General features: G+C 47.3%; 1 protein-coding gene across 1 annotated transcript in view; it reads right to left on the reverse strand.

Moving 5' to 3' along the window:
* Positions 1-23657, reverse strand: part of LOC144755692 (chymotrypsinogen B-like) — a 90987-nt gene that overhangs the window by 2825 nt on the left and 64505 nt on the right. Inside the window, exon 6 of the mRNA XM_078644870.1 lies at positions 7036-7169. Within this exon, the coding sequence (XP_078500996.1) occupies positions 7036-7169 (134 nt within the window). The remainder of the gene's footprint in view (positions 1-7035; positions 7170-23657) is intronic.

Raw genomic sequence — 23657 nt, forward strand, 5'->3', positions numbered from 1 at the left:
GAAGTCAGGCACCTAACAATAAATACAGAATTCATTCAGAAATAAGCACTCACACCAGGGATGTCAGTGCAACCTACATCATCCAGTGATACAGGAGGGACCCCAGCGACACAAGCGCCACCACAAAATCCTGTAGTGATGAACCCAGGGCCCCCGACAATCATGGGACCATCATATCTCAGGCCACCAGAGCCTCTGGAACTTACTTCCGGCAGCAGCATGGGCCCCAAATGGAAAAGTTGGTCCGAAGACTTTGAGGACTACATGACTGGGTCACAAGTTCAAGACCCCAAGCAGAAACTAATTGCCCTACGCAATCTAGTGGGGAAAGACATTGCACAAATCATTAAGGAGCTGCCTGATGCAGCCACTGCTTCATATGATGACGTCAAGGGAACCCTTGACCGGCAATTCTTACACAAATACAATCTCGACTATGAGCGATACACATTTAACCTAACCACGCAGGAAAAAGAAGAACGAATGTGCGACTTCATACTGCGCATACGACGACTAGCTCGTCACTGCAACTTCGACGACTTCAACACTGAAGATGCCCTACGGCTTCGCATAATTGAAGGATGCCAGTCTGAGTCCCTACGGCGGCGTCTACTAAAAAAACACTACTCCTTGGCGGAAATCGAGGAAATGACGCGCATAAACGATCAGGCAGAAGATCACGCCAAGAAAATGGAAACAAACAAAGCAGACAAGAAGGAACAAGCATTCAGGCTCCATGCTCATAAAGATCCAAAACACAAGTCTGATCACCGAAAATCGAGCAAGTCATCATACCACATGTCATCTCAGAGAAGATCTCGAGAAGCACGACATACCAAACCCAACAAATCTGCGTCAGCCTGCTACAGGTGCGGACAAGACTATCCACACTCCGGCCAATGTCCGGCTATGGGGCAGCGCTGCCACCGCTGTGGCAGGGACAATCACTTCGAAAACGTTTGCCAGTCTAGGTCATCAAGACAAAGTTCACCGCGCTCAGGACGCCGTTCGTCACAGCCTCGATCTTCAGCACGTCATCATGCACGAGCAGTAAGGGAGCGGGAAAGACGCTCGACTAGCTCCTCCCGATCCAGCGACCACTCGCTCAGATCACGTCGGTCACGACGATCAAGGTCAACATCCCGTGACTCAGTGACACATACACCGGTGTCCCAAGACAGTGATGAGTACATCTGTATGGTCTCGGACCCGGACCGCCTACGGAAGTACCCAAAGCTGGACATCCGGATAGGCGATCATCCAGCCAAGTTTGTCCTAGACTCAGGCGCCTCGCTGAACTACATCTGCGCCCTAGAATACCAAAGCATGAAACCACGACCAGCGCTAGAACCGGCAGCAGTGAGAATATTCACATGGATGTCCCGGAAACCACTGCCATGTCTTGGTCGTTTTCACACAACCCTATCATTCAGGGACCGAGCGATTCCAGCCTACATTCACGTAGTGGAGGGACCTGATGTAGCCGACTGCCTACTCAGCTTGCCAACAGTGGAACGACTTAAACTGGTGGAACTCCTCTACATGACCGAGGATGCCCCGGACATCGTGGCCAAGTTCCCAAACTTATTCAAAGGACTTGGAAAACGGAATCACTTCAAAGTCAAACTACACATAGATGAACGGGTAACGCCAGTGGCACAACACCATAGGAAAGTACCGTTTCACCTGCAACAAGCAGTAGACGAAGAACTGCAAGAATTACTCAGAACGGACATCATTGAACGCACCTCTGGCCCTACTCCGTGGATATCACCGGTAGTGGTAGTCCCCAAAAAGGGTCAAAACAACAAAGTGCGCCTGTGCGTGGACATGCGTGCGGCCAATGTAGCAATCGAACGGGAACGTCACCCTGGCCCACACATCAGTGACATGATTGCCCGCCTCAATGGAGCCACCATCTTCTCGAAGCTGGACCTCAATAAGGGCTACCACCAGCTTGAACTTCATGAAAAATCCCGTTACATCACCACGTTTACCACTCACCAAGGACTCTTCCGCTACAAACGCCTCAACTTCGGCATATCATCTGCCGCCGAAATCTTCCAAGAGACCATCAGGCGCGTAATTCAAGGGATACCTAACTCCTTCAATTACAGTGATGATCTACTGGTGTATGGCAAGGATCAAACCGAACATGACACTGCCCTCGACAGAGTGTGCCATGCCTTACTCAATGCAAACCTGACGCTGAACTCAGCTAAATGTGAATTTCACAAATCAAACCTCAAGTTCTACGGACACATATTCTCCAAGGACGGCATGACTCCAGACCCTGAGAAAGTCTCTGCACTGGCGGACACACCAACACCACAGGACGTGAGCGACCTTCGTTCATTCCTTGGCATGGCAAGCTACTGTGCCCGGTACATTCAGGACTTTGCCACACTCAGTCACCCCCTGCGAGACCTCACCCGCCAAGGGCAGCCATTTGAATGGACGGACGCATGCCACCACTCGTGCCTAAAGATCAAAAAGGCTGTCAGTTCTGCGATCAACCTGGCTTACTTTGATGCAAAGAAACGTACAGAGCTCACTGTGGACGCCAGCCCGGTAGGCCTTGGTGCCATTCTTGCCCAGTACACAGAGGACTCTGACCAACGCCACATCATCGCCTATGCCAGCCGCAGTCTCTCTGATACTGAGACCCGGTACTCCCAACCTGAGAAAGAAAGCCTGGCAGTGGTCTGGGCATGTGAACACTTCCATCTCTTTGTTTACGGTAAACATTTCACCATCGTCACAGACCACCAAGCCCTCCTCACCATCTTCGGCAATCCCAAGGCCAAGATGCCTCCACGTATCGAGCGATGGGGTCTCCGTCTTCAAGACTACATCTACACCATTGTCCACAAGCCTGGGAAGTCGGAGAACCCAGCCGACTATATGTCCCGTCACCCCGTAGTCACCACCGCTGCACCGCAATCGGTTGCGGAAGAATACCTACATTTTGTCATTGATGCGGCGTGTCCTCCCACAGTACCGCTCGCAGCCATTCTAGAAGCTTCCATCCAAGACCCAACCATCCAGAGTGTGACTGAACGCATTCGCGCCAACTCCTGGCGTCACGTAACGGAAGACCACAGTACTCAGTCTCGTGAACTTCTAGCCTTCAAACACGTCCACGACGAACTGTCCATCAGCTCTGACGGTCTGATTTTGAGAGGGGGGAGGATTGTCATTCCCCAAAGACTGAGACAAGGTGTGATCAACCTTGCCCATGAGGGCCACCGAGGGATAAGTGCCACCAAGAAAGCGCTACGGGAACGCTTCTGGTTCCCGACATTAGACCAGATGGTGGAAGCCTCCCTCAAGGACTGCATATCATGTCAACTGGTAAGCCGAGACGAACTACCAGCTCCACTACAGATGTCGGAATTGCCTGAGGGAGTGTGGCAACAAGTTGCCGTAGACTTCTTTGGACCCCTGAAGTCAAGCCAGTACACCCTCGTCATCATGGACGAATACTCCCGGTTTGCATTTGCACATCTCATATCATCCACCAAGGCCACTGCAGTAATTCCAATACTGGACGAGGTATTTGCGGCATGGGGTATCCCACTACGTGTCAAGTCAGACAATGGACCCCCATTCAATGGCCATGAATTCGCAGACTTTGCCAAGCATTCAGACTTCAAACACCAAAAGATCACACCACTCTGGCCTCAAGCAAACGGCATGGTGGAAAGATTCATGGGCACATTGAAGAAAGCTGTACAACAAGCGGAACTGGCCCACAGAGACATCCAACAAGCACTGAATGAAGTGTTAAGAGCCTACCGCACCACGCCTCACAATACTACAGACCAATGTCCAGCTACTCTCATGCTAGGAAGGATTCCACGCACTCAACTGCCCACTCTAAGCAGTGCGAGTCAGTCCAGACCTCCGAACATTGATCATGAAACATTAGTCAACATCGATCAGGAGAAGAAACTAAAAATGAAAACGTACGCTGATCAGCGCAGACATGCCAAGCACACCGACATCCGAGAAGGAGACTGGGTGGTAGTCCGACGGGATCCAGGAACAAAAGCAGACAGTCGCTACCTTGCCCATCCCTTAAAAGTCAGCCGCCGGAAAGGAACCATGATCACGGCGCAAGGTGATCACAAGAGAATCACACGAAATGTGTCGCATTTCAAAAAGTACAGTCCACAAGAACCTGACGATCGTCACACTTGGGAATCGCCTACGGATTCCGAAAGCCAAAGCAGAAGCAGCGACCGCAGTCAGTCCAGCCCAGCTAGGCATGATCACCACTCACATCACCGACGCATCTCGGAACCATCTGAGAGACCAAGACGTCAAACTCGACGGCCAGAACGCCTCATCGAAGTCATCTGAGATACAGTAAGACTTTATACAAAAGGGGGAGATGTTGTGATGTCACTGCCTGACCTCTGTCTGCGACAGGGCAGGCAGGAAGGGAAGGGGCGGAGGAAGGAAAAGGAAGTAGGAGAGAGAAGGCAGTTAGGAGGTATGCACGTAACAATAAAGACGTGTCCACCTTACCTCCTCGGCTCCCGTGTCTCATTTGGGTAGAGAGTGACACTGTGCTAGACAGAGTGCTTCTAGCTTCCGGCTGGTTACAAGGGGTTGTGCTGCAATGCTTCAAAGTACTGAGTCTGAATGCCCCTGCGTTGAAATAGACTGCCTACAGCTCCTTTACATTTTCCTGCTCCTGGTACTGCGGCGATGATCACGACTCCTTCTCGTTCCTACATTCTCCTATTTTACGACAAGAAGGACATTTCAATGACCCCTTTCTTTATGTACCACTGCTGTCTCCTGGAAACCTGCTTCATGTCCCATCTCTTGCCAAGCATTACTACTCTTCCTTTTTCCACTCTCTCGCTGACCTTTTCTATGTCTTGCCTGTGTACTGCCCATTCTTTGCTGCTCCACGCCAGGCATGCTCCTCCAGTCGCTTTGGCAGCCTCCTTTTGTTCAAACTTGGCATCCCACCCCCTGTCCTGCTTCTGAGATGAACAACAAAGGCAGCAATGTTGACAACCCACCCATGGTTGATCGTAGTGGATGTGCTAGACCTAAGAGATCTAAAGGATCCCCTTAAGACTGCTCTTGCAGTGTCTACTTTTGCTATTTAAAGGCTTCCGGTAGGTTTACTTATTAATACCAGCAAGTCCAAAATCAGGATCTACAATAGGAACATCTCCTGTCAGTTTACCTAGCGGTCAAACACATTGGGTTTTCCACTAGTTTCCAAAGAGGAAAACTAGTGAGGACCAAAAGCAATGCAACAGCAATGCAGCTTGCAGTCAAAAAGAGAATGGCCCCAAAAAATAAAGTACCCTTCTAAACACGGGCGAGGAAGGGAATCAGGCTGCCTGTCTTCATGATGTCTTTACCTGCTTGTCTTCTTTATAATACATTATTAACAAGTTATCAATGATATAGATCTTTTTAACCATGAGCGATGTACCAACTTCTCCAGATCCGAACACAGCAGCTGATGCATGAGTCTCGTACCCATAATAAAAGGGGTAGTAATGTAATTCTGAAAGCTTGGAAAGTAGAGCTAGAAGCAATACATCTGTAGCCATAGGGAATGAGCAATCCTTGTGTTACCTATCTTCGTACTACTGGTAATACGGTGATTACACACCAGTGTGAGGAAATCGTAGGAAGTGCTTGGAAAGGTGCCAATACAGCAGGCCTCACAGTAATTCTTGGGGTACCTTTACATGATTACAAGCACCCCCATGCTGGCACAAGGAGAACGCCTGGGAGTCATTTGTCACCAAAATTCATTTACACACCACATAGAGGACAACAGATGATCCTGGTGTTCTAGGGTGCCAAGATGGTAGGACCCATGTCCCCCTAACCCCTCACCATAGTTTAGGTAGTTGTTATATAATCCAGTAAGTGATTAATGCATCCTCTCTGTTGTTGCCCTTTGCCTTGCTGCTCAGTCTATGTGATGTCATCAGAATGTTGAGAGTGTTTGAGTGGAAGAAGGAATTAGTTGGTGTGGAAGGGCTGAGCAGCAAGGAGGCAGCTCCTGGTGGGGCATTGTATGAAGCACAGTATGAGGCATAACGTGGATCCTATCTGAAGAATAAAGCTGTGATCCTAATATATATCTCTGGTCTACGTATCTTTCATTTAATTGTAACAGTAGTCCCCGGGTTTTTTCCCCAATTTGTCATGCATGCACTTTCAGCTGTACTGTACGTTGGGGGGAGGGCCCTGCAGATTTCCTGAGACATGAGGCATAATTACGATGTCGGGTGGACGACATCGATGCAGATTGGAATCACCCGACCGAACAATTTGGATGTAACGGCACTGTGGGTGGTCGAAAACATCCATTTCCCAATGGCAGCTTGTGTAGCCGGCGAAAAAGGCCCACAGCACCAGTTGCCATTGGATGATGGATGTTTGCAAACCTCACGGTGCCTGCTACACGGTGCAGGGATGTTTTGGGAGGCAACATAGGCCCCATAATGGAGGGCCAGGGGAGGAGGAGACCCTGCTAGGGGTCCCCAAAGTCACTTTCTGACAGCCTTTCCATGTCAGAAAGGCCGACATAGAAAGGCTATCAGAAACCGACATTGCAATCCCAACAGCAGAGCCAAAGCTGGATCAGCCGTCATTCATGTGAATACAATTCCACTCCCCTTCCGAAGGGCTTTAGAATCCCCTCATGGGTTTCTCTCTGACTGCCTTCATTGTAAAACAGCAGTCAGAGGGAAACCCTCGATGTCGGGTGGAAAGCCTTCGAGAGTCAGTCGGATGACTTTCCACACAACATCAAAATCACGCCTGCAGTGTAGGGCGTATGGGTGTGTATCACCAGATGTCCTTCTAAAACCATGATTAAGTACCAATGTTCAATTTCAACATGTTGGAAGTCTCCTCGTGTATGCTGCCTTGTAATTTGCAGCCAGGAATCCAGCAGCAGAATTTAGTGGAGAGAGGCCTCCTTCCACAAAGATCTAAAGGGAAGTCTATAGGTGTGAGACACAACATAGCCTGGGCTATACACACCGAACATGATGAAGAGCCTGCACCTCCAGCGCAGATCATGGAGTCAAAGATGACACTGCCGTAGTAGGCCTCACAGTCTTTGTTCATCAAGAGGGGAACAGCCGCCTGATGCAGTTTGTTTGGAATAAAAAGCGCTGTGGAAAACGGTACATCAAGAGAAAAGGAAATTATGCTTGGCTCTGCATTGCAAGAACAACAATAACATCAACACAAAAAAAGCAAAGCAAAGCAAAATTAGGAAGCTTAAACTTATATGGTGCTAGATTTCATTGTTCAATGTCAGAACCTACTATAAAAAGATTGCAGCAATACATTATAGTTTTCTTTTCCTTAACTGCTGTTCATAAAGGGTTTCAGATGCACAGTTAAGAGTAAGCAAAGCCACAAATGTGCCATCTCCTGCAATGCCTGGAACACCTTTCACTTTGCTGTTTATTCAGGTTACCTTCTTTGCTAGAGTTGCTTCATAAAGATACGTCAGTAGCATTCATATGGTAGCATTCGTATGGTGTGACTGAAACACCTACCGCCAGGGTCGGATTGCTAATGTGGGCACTCGGGAAAGGGCCGGAGGACTGGTAGCCGAATTCTAGCAGTGGGCTGCTTTTTTGGGGAGCCTGTTGGCTGTCTGTGCTGTTAGGTTGCCACCAGAGGCCCAGCGGGTGCCTGAGTGGCCTTTCTAGAGGCAGATGGGCTGAGGTATCACCCCCTTTCTCTTGCTGGGCTGGCCCATTATTGTATGCTGATAGAGCAGGGGCAGGGGGCCTGAGCAGAAGTGGTCTCACTTGCATTCTTGTGTGGCTCAGCAGTGTTAACTAATCTGTGCATTTAAAAAAAATCTAAGTGAAGTTAATAAAACATGTACCAACCCCCCCCCCCACACCCTTTCTTTTCATAAAACTTTGCTGAAGCAGCGTTTTGCTGAAAGGCAATAGGTAAATGTGGGCCACTTTTTTTTTTTGGTGTACCGGGCCGATTTTTTCTTATCCCAATCCAACCCTGCCTACCTGTTGTAAAGAAGTAGGTCCATTCCATGTAGTTTCTTTAAATGATTTATTTTAAGATAAGATGTTACAATAAGAGAGCCCCAACAGGAGCAGCCTCCCTGCTGCTCAGCCCTTCCTCCAACTGACACTCTCTCTCATCCAACATTCCACAACCAGCTCTCACTCCAAAATTCCACTCCAGAGACACACAGGCTGAGCAGCAAGTATAACACTACCTCAAATGCCCTCCCCTCCCCGCCAGAATATTGTAAATATGCATAATATGCCAAGTTTAAAGGCACTGGCATGCATTGCACTTTGAAACAGGCTTTTTTTCTCCAGACAAGATGCATATGAAAACATGAGGTGAGTGTGCTCTGTGTTTGGTAGCTGTAGGGCATATGACAAAAGATGGCAGAAGTCCCTCCCTCCAATTTCGCAATTCCTCCTTCTATTTAGAGTTGGAGGCACTGCATCGTTTCCAACGGTGGAGGGCAGCTGGTGCCAATTTTGGAAAATCTTGACATTATTGCCAATCCGCCCCTGGGCCATGACTGGAAGTGAAATAAATCCAGTCTTGAAGGGCAGGGATACAAATCCTTATGTGTCAATGACATTCAGCAAATAGGTGACCTTGCAGAGATTATACCGAGAAGAAATGTCAAAATGTTACCGAATAAATATACTTATAGAGATGGCTGGAGACTAAAGCATGCCGTCAGCAACTAGATGTTCCCACAGATTATAAAGAGAGAAAAAGCGGATACAGTTCCAATCATCGGTAGTCATCTATGCACTCTAAATCGGGTGGATGGGTCACTTGTTGTCTGTGGTAGATGGTTTACACCCACTCAACTCTAAATCTGGCCCTAGATGTCCTGACAGAGATTACTGACAGAAGAAAGGCCATTTCAGTTCCACTAACAAGTAGTAAATATCCGAAAATAGTAGACACAGATGAACCCCTGCAATACTCTTGTCAATTACCAGATGTCCATATAGGGTTCATATGCTGTAGTTGCAGTCTCTAGTCTTAGATATCCTTCCATAAAATAAATGGGGTAACTCACATGATTAAAATACAGACACTAATAGTGTAATAACTGTCTGCAAACAGATTTCCTCACAAAGTTCTAAAAAGAAAGCTGCTGTAGTTATAGTATGAAGTACATTAAATACTGATGCTAGGCTCCAATGGGAATGTCCCAACTAGATATCTGTGCACAGCTTAGATAAAGGGGAAAGGCTGCTTAGCAAAGGCATATAATCTATGCATGGCTTTTGCATATCGCTCTCCTGACCAGAGCTTGGCCACACACTGGCAATGCGCTAGCACCTGCACAAATAATCTATGCATAACTACACAGCAGCCTCTAGGCCAAGATCCTGGCCTTCAGTCAGGTCATGCACCTATCCTACCCAAGCTAGCTGTGCCCTGAGCACACCCATGCGTACACTGAGTACTCAATACTGCATCATGTACAATTTGCTCTGTGAATGTTTAAAAAAATTCAGGATTCAAAAATCTGTGGCTGAGTTGGGGTTTACAAATCCACGTCAAGTTCCTGTTTCATTGTTCCTTTGATCTGCGATCTGGATTTTATGGCATGACACGGATGCCAATATTATGCAAGCTCCTTTTATTGCCAGCTTACAGAGCAGCAACAATTAAAAGAATTCAGAACGTTTAAAACATTCGGATCATGTATAAAGCACAACAATAGGTAGCCATCTTCCTTCTTTTGTTGCTGCTGCTCACAAGATAAGTCACCTTTATTTTACTCTTTTAAAATACTTGTTTAATCTATTATTACTGCGACCTACGGGTTGATTATTTTATTTATTTATTTATTTATGCAGTTTTATATAGCGCGGACTTTACCCGAAGGTGTCAGAGCGCTTCACAAAAGGAACAGAAATGGAACATAATGAGAAACATTACAATAGCATACGTTACGTTACAAAAATAATAGTGACATTTGTGATCAAACAATATACATGAGGTATTAAAAATTGTGAGCAACCAAAAATACATGCTGTAGTAAAGATAATAATGACAATTGTGAGCAAACAGAATACATGAGGTAGTAAAAATTGTGAGCAACCAAAAATACATGAGGTAGTAAAGGTAATAGAGACAGTTGTGAGCAAACAGCATACATGGGGTAGTGAAAGTTGTGAGCAGCCAAAAATACACGAGGTAGTAAAAAGTGCACAGGAAGAAAAAAGTGACAAGTGTGCAGTTACAAGAGAGAACAAAGTATCATTTTAGGTGTAATACTGCAAAAGGTGCTTGACACTCAGGCACACGAACAAGCGTTATGTAGGCAAGGTGGCACTTGTGCAAGTATCAAAGATAAGTGAGAGGTAGCAAACCGTGTGATACAAGGGCAAAGTGGTGTGTGCATGTTACACAAGGGCACCAGACACCGGTACATGGAAAAAACTCCAAAGAGTCAGACACTCCAACCCCAGGAATACCCTGGGAAGGCACTTCCATGGGCATGGAAAATAACAGTAGTGGGACGTCTTCCTCCAAATACCAAGAGGACGTGAATCACTTTTGGAGGTGTCTCTGGAGGAGGAGAACTTTGAGGTCCCTTTTGAAAGCCTGGGAGGAGGCAGTGGTCCGGAGCTGAGGCGGGAGTGAGTTCCAGATTCTCACTGCGTTGCCTGAAAAGGATTGGGCCATTGTTCTTTCCTTCTTGAAAGTGGGAGGTTCAAGTAGAAGATTCTCCGCATTGCGTGAGGGTCTAGAGCCTCCAGAGAGTTTCAGTTTATTCGCCAGGTAGCGAGGAGAGGAGGAGTGCAAGGCTTTGTGAGTGATACAGGCGGTCTTGTAGATAGCTCTAGCCTCGAAGGGGAGCCAGCGAAGGGTGGATAACATCGGTGTGATATGATCGCTTCTTTTGGCCCCATAAATGAAGCGAGCTGCTGAATGGAAAACAGACTTAAGTGGGGACAGGTGGGATTTGGGGAGGCCAGTAAGAAGAGAATTGCAGTAGTCTAATCTGGAGAGGACCAGCGATTGCACTAGGGTTATAAGGTCCTGTTCCGGGAAGAAGCGTCTGATTCCCCAAAGAAGGCGCAGTTGGTAACGAGCAGATTTTGCAATCGAATTGATGTGGGGGGTTAGATTGAGTTTTTTGTCTAGAATAACTCCAAGAGATTTTGCGCTGTCGACAATGATGGGTTTAGTGTTGAGTAGATTCAGCTGATCCATCCATGATTGAACCGGGGGGGAGAGAGTGAGGAGGAGAAGAGGAGGAATTCAGTTTTGGAAGGATTCAGAATCAGTTGATGAGTTGACATCCAGTTTTGGATGGAGTCCAGAGTAGAGCTTAGGAAGGAGAGATCATGGGTGGAGGCAACCTTGAGGTAGAGTTGAGTGTCGTCTGCATAGAGATGGTAGTGAATCCCGGATTTGCTTAGGAGGTTTCCCAGTGGTTCTAAGTAGAGATTGAACAAAGTGGGTGCAAGTATAGAGCCTTGAGGAACACCCTGACCTACCGCCACAGGAGAAGAAAGACTGTTCGCAATTTTGATCATTTGGGATCTGTCAGAGAGGAAGGATGCAAACCATTTAAGCACAGTGCCCTCCATGCCCATTCTCTGTTGAAGGATGTTGAGGAGGGTGTTGTGATTGACAGTGTCAAAGGCTGCAGAAAGGTCCAGGAGAATTAGAAGACAGGACCCCCCCGAATCGAGTATCCTCAGCGCGTCATCAACCACTTGCAGTAGGGCTGTTTCAGTGCTGCAGTTTTGCATGAAGCCAGACTGACACTTGTCAAGAAGATCATTGTCCTTGATATGACGAGAGAGTTGTTTTGCTACACATCTTTCTGTGATCTTCGCAAGGAAGGGAATGTTAGTGATGGGGCGGAAGTTGTTGAGGTCCTTCGCATCAGCAGTGGGCTTTTTAAGCAGAGGGGTGACCTGCCCAGTTTTGAAGGGGACAGGAAGGGAGCCTTGCCAGAGAGAGAGGTTGATCAGAGTGGCCCAATAGGAAAGAGAATGGGTATAGAAGTCCAAGGCAATGGCACTGGGGATAGGGTCAAGAGAGTGGTTGGAGGGCTTTGTTTCGCGTATGCACTTGAGAAGGGCATCTTCAGATATGGGGTCAAAGCTCTGCCAGATAGCTAAGGATTTGCGCTCCTCTGGAGGTGTAGGATGCGCGACCTGATCCACAAGTGATTTCACTTTTTCATCGAAGAAAATAGCGAAATCGGCTGCTCTCTTAGTAGGATCCTCCACCTCGGAAGAATGGGGAGAGCAGCTCGGAGACTTGACGAGCTCGAATAGTTTTTTAGGTCTATTTTTGGCGGAGTCAAGGAGGGTTTTGAAGTGCGCCGCTTTCTCAAGAAGATATGCTTGTGTTACCTGGATCTTGCTGTGCGAAGCATGGCTAAATTGTCTGTGGAGGGCACTTGTCTCCATTGCTTCTCCAGGAATCTTAGCTGCTTCCTTTCCTCATAAAGGGATTTGTTGAACCAAGGTGCTGAGGGAGTGGGCCTTATCCTTTTGCTTTTGAGTGGAGCGACGTTATTAATTTCAGCTGCAAGAACTGTGAGGCATTGGGAGGTGAGATCGTCAACAGCTATGTTTGGGTCTAGCCTTGGAAGTGATAGCAAGGCTGATTCACAGAGGGGACCAACATCAATATTTTTGGCATCACGGAACCAGGAGATGGCCCTCTTGGGTTGGCCAAGAGTTATAGAGTGTGAGAGTTGAAGAGAGAATGGGATGAGGTGGTGGTCAGACCAATCAACATGGAATGGGGAAGAGGTAGAAAGCATGCCTGCTTTAGAAATAACAAGGTCCAGGATTGCACCCTTAGAGTGGGTTGGTTCAATGCAGTGTTGGATAAGATCGTTTGTAGAAAGGAAGGTGGCCAGAGAGTTCGCAGAGGAGTCTTGCGAAACGCCCCAGTGGAGATTAAAGTCACCCACGAAGGTCTGATTGTCACTTTGTGTATATTGGTCGCTGATGAAGTCCATGAGATCCTCTATAAATGAAGGGCCACTACGAGGCGGGCGGTAAATGATATGGAATCTGAGTGATGGACGGTGTTTCAATTGAAGCTCAAGAGAAAGGCATTCAAAGGTGAGGGAGGAACTGCTTGGAGAAGCCTTAAGTTGGAGGGCTTTTCTAAAGATGACTGCCACACATCCCCCCGTGTTGTCAGTTCTGTCATTACTAAGTATGGAGTATCCTGTAGGTACTAGGAGATCAAAAATAGAGTGAGAGGTATCTTTGAACCAGGTCTCAGTGATGAAGAGCAAGTCAAGATTGTGAAGGGTGATGGTATCGGAGATTTCAAGTTTGTGTTTTACTGCAGATCTGCAGTTGTGAAGCATACAGCGCAGCTCTGTCACGACTGTATTGGTGACGGGGGCACTTGGGCTCTGAAGGGTGATTGGGATATTGTACTTATGTGGGGGTGCTCGGGAGGGTTTAGGAGGATGCTTTGTTCTGACAGAGGTGATGGTCGGAATAGTGTAGATAGTGGGGTTGCTAGGGTATGTTTGTGGCAGGAGGGTGGTGTTCAAGGGCTTGTGTGAGTTCAAGACGTTTGCGGATGAGAGGTTGGACTTGGCTGTATTGGGGTGAAGGGGCAAGGTGCATCTCATGGGAGGTTGAGAGGGAGTAGAGGTGCATGGTTGGGTGGAGATCTTAGAGCATAAAAGTGAAATGGCAGCTGTAAGCTGGGAAATGGAGGTGATCAGAGAGCCTAGCGTATTTTCCAGTGAGAATGAGGCAGAGCACGGAAGGTTGGGTGGCTCGATTGAGACATGAGGTGGTGGTATTGGTGGAGGAAGGCAGGACGAGGTGGGGGGACAGGAGGTAAGTTGTGGAGAGGTGGGGGGACAGGAGGTGAGTTGGGGAGAGGTGGGGGGACAGGAGGTAAGTTGGGGTGTGGGGTTCACAGGTGGAGTAAGTGCATTGGGCGTTAAAGGAGAGTTGTCATTGTTGGTGTCGCAAGAGGGAGAGGAGTTAAGGACAAGTTTAGAGGGAGAAAGGTGCGGAACACGGCGGTAGGGGAGTAGGAGGGGGGAGGCCTGGGTAGCGTTAAGGGTATGTAGGAAGTTAGGGAGGAAGCGAGGTGCAGTAGTTGTGGAGGTCCTGACAGTAGGGGAGGCGGCGATGTGGGAACGGTCATCTGGCAGAGTGAGGGGGATTGAAAGAGAGGGAAGTTGTGGAAGGGAAATAGTCCTGCTGGGTCCGAGGGAGGGAGATGGGAGGGGTTACTGGGAGAGGAAAGGGGGTAGTGCAGCAGTACTGGAGGAGTAGGAGGGAGGGGAGAGAAGCAGTGGGAATGTGGCGCAAACGGGATGAAAGGCGAAGGGATGAAGGGGTGGAGAGGAGGGATGGAAGGAGGGAAAAGGGAAGCATGGGGAAAATTCATCGGGGGAGAGGGTTGGAGGAGAGGTGAACTAAGAAGGGGGGTGATAGGGAGAAGTATGGGGGAGGAAAAGAGATTTGAGTATTGCGATAGTGCGGATGGTACGAGGAGCGTATTAGCTAATGGTAAGGCTGAGGTAATGTGAGAGGGGACATGCTGTGAGGGGGAGGAATAGGAGATGAGGTAAGTTGGGGCGGAGAGGGAAGAGGACCGACCTGTGCTACTCGAGAGTGCAGCCAGTTCGAGTGGGGTGGGGTCGGCGGGGGAGAAAGGGAGAAATGGGTGGAGCTGGACGGAGAGACAGGGGGAAGCCCGATTGCAGAGGAGGGGAGTAAGGAGGGGAAGAGGTGGTCAAAGAGCGAGAGGCAGGTGTCTTTGCCTTGGATCATGACAGTACCGTTGTTATAGAGTGAGATGGTGAGGTAGCCATTGAAACACTCAGAGGGGGAGATTTTTAGTTGTTTCCCATAGGGGATAGAGGAGGAGGCGGAGACGTTGAGGGAATTGTAAAAACTGTTGGACCAAGAGAGGGTGTCGCGAGTGAAGAAAATGAGATCGTTTTTGAGCCTCCCAAGACAACCATTGTAAAATTGATCAACGAAAAGGGAGTCCGGGAAACGTTCAATAGTGTTATGCTTCAGTCGTTTTATTGAAGCTTTAGATTGATTGGGAGGAAAAATGATTTTGTAGCAATTGGCTCCAGACTTAACTCGGGAGGTGGCCATGTTGTGTGGATGAGGCGAGGAAGGGTGGGGGAGGGATGAGAGGGGTGTTATTGGGAAAGCGGTGGTGAGGAGAAATAAAAGGGCAAAACGGGGGCGCATAATCCAGGCGTTTATGGTTAGAAAACCGAATTAATGTACAGTCAGGGAAGTGCGGTGGGAGATTGTTGGGCCCTTCATCTAGGAGTATGAGGTGCCACCTGGCACTAGATAAAAGTTACAGGGGACATAATTGCAGATAGTAGGGACCCATCACAGAGCAGATACAGACAAAGTAGAACAGAGTAAAAATGACCACCCAGAGATCGATTAGAGTACACTGAACTTAGTCCCAGCCTGCTGTTAGAACCAAATTTGGTACCAGCCGCCATGTAAGCCCAAGTTCTCACCAGACTACTATATGACCTGAAGCTTCTATGAGACACTGACGTTAGGGCAAAGAGCATAAGGTGGATCACAAGTTGATTAACAATGTCTAGAAAGTGCACAGCAACCTCGTCATCTTCAGACCACCTCTAATGCCGCAGGAGTCATGCCTCAGTTTGAACTGATCAAATGGAGAAAGTTACTTAATAGGTGCAGCAGGCACTACTGGATGTGCACTTGTGAAAAGGTCTAAACAATGCAGCTGGTATTATTTGCTGTGCATCTAGTGTGCGCACTACTTGCTGCGTAGCTGTAAAGAAGGGGCCTAAGCGAAGCAGCTGGCGCTACTTGCTGCGCAATTGTAACATGCCTAAACGTTGCAGCTGGCACTACTTGCTGCGCAACTGTAAAAAGAGCCTAAGCGATGCCGCTGGCACTGCTTGCTGCGTAACTGTAAAATGCCGAAAACGGTACAGCTGGCACTACTTGCAGCGCAGCTGCAGAAAAAGGCCTAAACGATGCAGCTGGCACTACTTGCTGCACAGCTGTAAGAGGCCTAAACGGTGCAGCTGGCACTACTTGCTGCGCAGCTGTAAAAGGCCTAAACGGTGCAGCTGGCACTAATTGCTGCGCAGCTGTACAAGTGTTAAAACTAAGAACCACACAGTTGAAGAGTTAAGCGGATGGCGATTATGATGGAAGAATGCATTTCTCGCAGAAGCCCGCAGAGCTGTCCAGTTGTTGCAGGAAGCATTGGCTGTGAAGAGGACACATCTAGAAGACAGACTGCTAGCTCACTTTATACAGCTCAGTAGGAGGGAATATGAAATCTGGAAGACAGTGCGCGCTGGTGCGCGTTGTGCGTGGCGACGAGGCGCTCACCTGCTCCCAGGTCTGCTCCCAGCTCTCCCCCGATTTGAAGGGCAAGCTTGTGTCCATGAGAGACCAGACAGAGACTAAAGAGGTCTATTAGCAGAGGACTTGCTGCGCTGCAGAAAGAGAGTCTTCCCGCCCTCCTGTTGTGCTTCAGCAGTTATCGGGCTCGCTCACCGCACCCCTCTGATCACGCCTCAACTCTTGCTACTTAAACTGATGCATCCAAAGCCAGCAATGGGGGGAGGGGACGGGGGGAGGCCCATTAGCACCCTGCAGAACTTCGTTTCACTTGGGAGTGCTCATCGGGGCATCACTCATCCGACCTCACCCTATGGCCACCCACAGGGCACCCAATGACTCATGCGCCGGTAGGGGAGAAGCAAGGAGAGGCCCTCAGGTCGCCACAGCGTTTCGCGGAATCACCGCGGCCGCCATTTTAAGGTCAGGCAGAGGGAGTCTGTTACCACGACGCTGCTACCAGGCACCGCACCTCCGCTCCCTCTCCGGGGCTTACCGCCGGTATCCTCGTCGTCCCAGTGCCCCCTTCTTATCTCAGCAGCAACGCCACGACCGCCCGGCAGCAGCTCCTCGCCGAGGCTCACCGGAGCTCGCCGGCCGCCATCTTGTCCTCACTGCCCGGCCTCAAAGTCCACTCGTGGGAGCCCCCACGGACCCCCGGGAAGCCAAAGGTACCGGCAGCTGGTGCCCTGGGAGCTCCGCCGCACTCGGCTGCTCCGTGGAGTCGGTGCTGCAGGTAGGGCCGCCACAATCGCCCGCCGCACAGCGCGCGGACCGGGAGCCGAAGCAGGCTCCGTCTCCGTCCTAGCTCCGCCCTGATGAGCCTCAATACAGCGATATGGAGAAGATCATATATCCACGCTGTGTGTGCTCCGACTGGCCGCTGTATCCCTCTCCCTTTCACTCCTCCACAGGCTCTTATGTGGATTTCATTATGCTCCTGTTATATAATAGATTATTACTTTCTCAGCTATAGCCCCTTGGGGCTTCCAGATGTAAATTGTTAGACTTTTACTGTATTTATCCATATTGTATTTAGTTCAACACTTTTGCCGTCCCTATTTCTTATGGGTTTATTTAATAAGATCCCATCTTATCTAATCGCTTTCCCTATTTAAATTGCTTCTGAATCTATTTTTATTTCGGGTCTCTCGTTCCCCCACATTGACATTCAAATATCGCTTCGGGGGCCTCACACATACAAGCGCGAGCCCCGCACTTTGAAATCACCGCCGTCAGCCCAGGCCCGCATTTAAACATTGAACTGGGCCTCTGGCTCACCAGCGCGACCCCCGCGCTCTCTCACCTTTAAAGCACGAGGCTCACGCAACCTGCAGCAACAATGCCAACGTGAGCGTTAGTCTCATTACAATAAATGTAAAACATACCTTGGCTCCATAGACTGTGTTGGACCTGGGCCTTTTTGGCAGGTTCACCCCTAAACTTTTTGCCTTAAGACTCTGTCATGGTAGCAGTGATTTTAGGCCTTTGGGCACTTTAGCATTGTGGCCCAGTGTAAAGTGCGTGTTGTGAGCTGGCCTGCCCTCCCATAGGAATACATGGGGGATAGGTGTGCCCGTGGTAATTCCTGATATGTGGGGAGTGCATTATTTAGTGTCTGTTTCAACTCCCCCTCCAAGTAAAATGGATTTAGAAATGATTAGCAAATTAAGGTACGTGAATTAGAGGTAGAACATAATCCTGTGCTAATGGGCTGAAGCTGACAAAAGCACATCTGTGTTACATGTCATCTATACTAAAGCCACCTGACGGGTTGTTTCCAAAAGACTGTTTTATTAACAAAATAACACCACCACCACCAATACCACGAATACTAATACCAGCACCACCAATACTACCACCACCATCACCACCAATACCACCACCAGAAATACCACCACCTTCACCAATACCAGCACCAATACCACTACCACCACCACCAATACCACCACCACCACCAATATTACAATCACCATCAATACCACCAGCACACAAATACCACTTCGCATATCACCACCCCCACCAATACCACCACCACCACCACCAATACCACCATCACAACCCCTAACACCACCACTAATACCACTACCACCACCACAAATACCACCAATACCACGACCACCACCAATACCACCAAACCCACCACCACCAATACTACAATCAATACCACCACATTCCACCACCACTGAAACCAATACCACAAATACCAATACCACCACCACCAATACAACCACCACAAATATGATCAACCAGGAATACCACCACAAATACCACCACCACCAATACAACCGCCACAAATATGATCAACCAGGAATACCACCACAAATACCACCACCACCAATACCATCACCACTAATACCACCACCAGTACCACCACCAATATCACCCCCCATATCATCACCACAAATACAACCACCAATACCACCAACACCACCAATACCACCACCAATACCACCATCACCACCAATACCACCACCACCATCAATACCACCACCACCAATATCACCACCACCAATACCACAACTATACATACCACCACCACCAATACCACCACCACCATCAATATCTCCACCACCAATCCCACCACCACCCCCATTCTCACAGCCACCAATACCAAAACCACCAATACCACCACCGCCAATACCACTGCCAATGCCACCATCTCCAATACCGCCACCACCAATACCAATACCACCACCACCAATACCACCAATACCACCAACAATACCACCACTAATACCTCCATCACCGCCACCAATACCACCAATATCACCACCACCACAAATATCACCACCACCAATACCACCACCACCACCAATACAACTGCCACGAATACCACCACCATCACCAACGCTAATACCAATACCACCACCACCAATACCAATATCACCACCACCAATACCACCACTAATACCATCACCACCAATATTACCACCACCAATACCAATACCACCACCAATACCATTAATACCACCACCAACAATACCATCACCAATAACACCACTAATACCTCCACCACCAATATCACCACCATCACCAATATCACTACCACCAATACCACCACGTCTAATACCACCACCACCAATACCACCACCAATGCCACCACCCCAATACCACCACCAGCACCAATACCACCACAACCACCACCAATACCAATATCACCACCACCGCCAATACCATCACCACCAATACCCTACCACCAGTACCACCACCACCACCAATACCACCACCACCATTACCAATATCAGTACCCCCACCACCAATACCAGCACTAATACCAATACTACCACCAATACCACCACCCCAATACCAATTCCGCCACCGCCAATACCACTACCACTAATACCAGTACCACCACCATCAATACCACCAGAACATATACCACCAACACCTATACCAATTTTGCCACCACCAATACCACCAATGCCACCACCACCACCAATACCACCACCACCAATACCACCAGCACAACCAATACCAGCCCCACCAATACCACCAATACCACTACCAATATCACTACCACCACCACCATCACCAATACCACCACCACCAATACGAATACCACCACCACCAATGCCACCGCCTCAGCACCTCTCATTCAGTAGTAGTAGCAGGGGCACTGCATGAGGCCAGAGCTGTAGCCGAGACCATCCCTCCCTCCTTCCATGCCTGCAATAAAGCACAGCCCACCATGCACCAGGAGAGGATGCCAGGGCCCTACTACAGCTGGAGTATTTTTTGTTAGGTGAAAAATAGCAATGACATTACACAATGTCACAATGCCAACTCAAATCACGGAGAGGGCAGAAAATTGCCCCCTCCTGCTTTTCCTCCTCAGCTGTGACAGTATAATCATAGAGCGAGAGGTGTTGGAGAGCTTTGTTAGTGTTTATAGCTCGGATCATATGTAACTCTCGCTTCACACTTTGTGTCTGTATAATTTACAACATTATCACCTCTTCTTCACTGCACTATTTATCACTACTTTGAAGACGTGGCAGGCTAGTCTCTTCCTCTAATATTTACAATCTAACAAGCGGTCAGAAGGCCCTTTATTGCAATGCAATAATGTCATAATGGAAGAATGATCGGATCCAGGTGGTATCTTATATGTAGTTTATTAGGTAGAAGTAAGATAGATACACGAACCCCAACAGGAGCAGCCTCCTTGCTGCTGAGCCCTACTCTCAACTAACATTCACCCACGCATAAAATACACTGTATGACATCATACACTCATACTAATATTCCACACACATCCACTGGCTGAGCAGCAAGCTGGAGCAGATACCACACTTCTTGCCCCTTTAATAAAAACACAAAAATTGAAAATGCAAGGGATAAGCATAGTACCGACATTACAAGAAAGAAGCAAGCAGTCAGAAAATCAATAATTAAATAACTAAATGAGAACAAATTGCAAATATTATGACAGAGAATTGTGCAATAAAACAAAGGAATTAATATGCAGACTAACAATCAAAACATAAACACTAAAATAAAGAAGAGGACAATGAGTACCTCGACAACGAATAACAGGAATAACCAAATAACACACACATATCTTCCCCCTTTAATAGAACGACAAAGAATAAAGTGAAGGAAAAGCAAAAGAAGAAGAAAAGTAGGAAATGCTAACAAGAGATACTAACAAAGTACAGAAGGACAACAATAGAATAGCAATAGTGACAAAACTTGCATAGCATAAAGAATTGACACTCCAATTCACCGCCAAACATGTCAGTTGGCCAGACTAGACTGAAGATGGCAAGAAGAAACAGCAAAAGAAAACAGACACTGCAGGTAAAGGCAAGAACATCGCTCTCAAAATATATGAGAGATCTGAAAGGAAAACTATTAGTATTTAGAATACGCAAGAGAGTAATAATGTGACACAATGAAAAATCAACATACAAGTACCATGTAAGAAGAAGTACAAAGTGTCATACAACCCAAGAACATGAATAAGTAATAACATTCAAGAAATAAGAAACATAAGCTATTACAACACAATACATATATAACATATGCCCAAAAGTAGGCACAGTAAAGCAATGTAACGTAAGGTAATGCAATGTAGTAAGACACTAATGTTCGTAAGAACAAAGAAAGTGACAAATCTATATACAGGAGGATAAGACACATGAAAAGTAAGATAACAAAATATATAACAGTGTAAGTGACCTGACAAGTCACGAAACAAGGCAAAGTAACATTCCAAAATGATAAAAGTATTGGTGACCAGAAGAGTCACGTAACAGAAACAAACATACTGTAATGCACATATGTGACCTGACCAGTCACGTAACATAGGAAAGTATCGTATCATAATGCATAACGCTGTAAATGACCTGACAAGTCAAATATAAATGGCACAATATTGCACCGTAACATATAACAGCATAAGTGATCAGGAAATCACATAACATGTTAGCAAAATTGCTCATAGATCTAAATAAAGAATTCCATAAGGGATATTTTAAATCCATTAAAGTTGTAATAATACTAAAATAGTACCTATGAAGATCCAGCACAAGAAATTAAGAAGACATCACTGTAAGATAAGGTATACAACCAGTAGGCTATTAAAACAGATGCACTAAGTCATTGAAATTATGAAAAGGGATGTGGAGTAAGACCACACGAAGGAATGAAATATGTGCAACAGTTAAAGTGCATGCAAAATTGTAGTGAAAAGAAAATCATGTGAAGAATCTCATTCATTAAATTCAATGTGCTGTGAAATAAATATAATAATGTAAAAACGACTGTAATAATTATATCACAAAGTATTTATTTTGAATGTAACTGTACAGATAACATAGTACTTATTTAAAAATATGACTGCCAAAAAATATATAATTGAATACATATGTTAAAAATAAACGTAGAGGTATTGAAATGAACTTCAGAGGGAGTTGAATTTCACGAAGAGAAGTTGAATTAATGGATAAGAAGATCTGCATTTACTGTCTTTAAAACGCATGGACATATATTTTCCTTATTGAGGTGGAAGGATGAAAAATAACCACTAGATGGCACTGATGTTGAAAATTCCCAAAGTAGACATAATCCATGTGAGGAGTCAGTCGGCTGATAGTACAAAGTAAAACAGTACCTGCGGAAGATCCAATGAAGCGCTGTGAAAACCTTGAATAAAATCGATGCATCGGAATAAAGCACAACACAGACTAAGTGGTATGCTAGATTTGACTTCAATAAACTTTCCAGACGCCAATGACATCGTGGTTGGCACAAGACGTAAAATGCAGGGAGCTTGATGAAATGAAGTAATGTGCAAATTTAAAATGGCGGCACGTATTTGACGGTGAACCAAATGGCTCACGGCGGAAAGATGCACCCAAAGTTGCAGAAGGCTTAGATGGCACTGAAAAGAATCGTCACCAAGGGGAATCCAAGCAACAAGTGCTCGTGGCACGGAGGTGTCTCGCACTGTCTTTGAAAGTTGCAAAGTGGTAATGGTAAGAGCAGAAGGCACAGGTAGGGCTCTGTCATGTTGTGGTCGTGCGCCGGAGGTACACCAAACACAGGACTCAGGTTGGTCTCACATTTCTTTATTTGCATCGCTTATTATTACGAGTTAGCACCCAGTGCAGCTGCCGGTCAGCACATCCGTCCCCGTCCATCTCCTGGTCATCATCTGTCCCCTTTCCTGTGTCGTCACCGGATCTGGTGTCCGGTGACCTGGTCACTCTGCCTGAGGACCCACGGGGTCCTAACGCCCTACTGTCCGTCGCCCGCACTGTCAGGTCACGACATCTCCCCCCTTGTTGCAAACAAATGTTCGTGACACATTTACCATAGTCCTCATTCACAGTTACATTGATGGAGGTGAACGAACGAGAGAAAGAGAGAGAGAGAGAGAAAGAGAGAGAGAGAGAGAGAGAGAGAGAGAGAGAGAGAGAGAGTACTTGTTATTCTACATTTCTTCAATTAGTCTCTGTTGTTTACTGCATGTCCTTCGTGAATCTACTGTCTCCATCGCTTCCTTGTCCTCTGTCTTCTACCTTCCATGTCGTTGCAGGGGTCGCTGCCATTTCTTCCTTTTCCGCCTTCCCTGTCCTTGAAATGCTATCTGTTGCTTGTTATTCGTTGTTGGTCGAAGGCAGCCGTTATCATCGATCCTTTCACTTTCGTCACCGCCAGTCTTTGGAGAGCTTGTTGTCTTATTGTCAATATTCTTTCTGTCTCAACACCTTTGGTCCTGGCCCTGCGGTGCCGCTTGCCTTC

The sequence above is a fragment of the Lissotriton helveticus genome, chromosome 5_1 (genome assembly GCF_964261635.1).
Source record: "Lissotriton helveticus chromosome 5_1, aLisHel1.1, whole genome shotgun sequence".
Classification (NCBI taxonomy): Eukaryota; Metazoa; Chordata; class Amphibia; order Caudata; family Salamandridae; genus Lissotriton; species Lissotriton helveticus.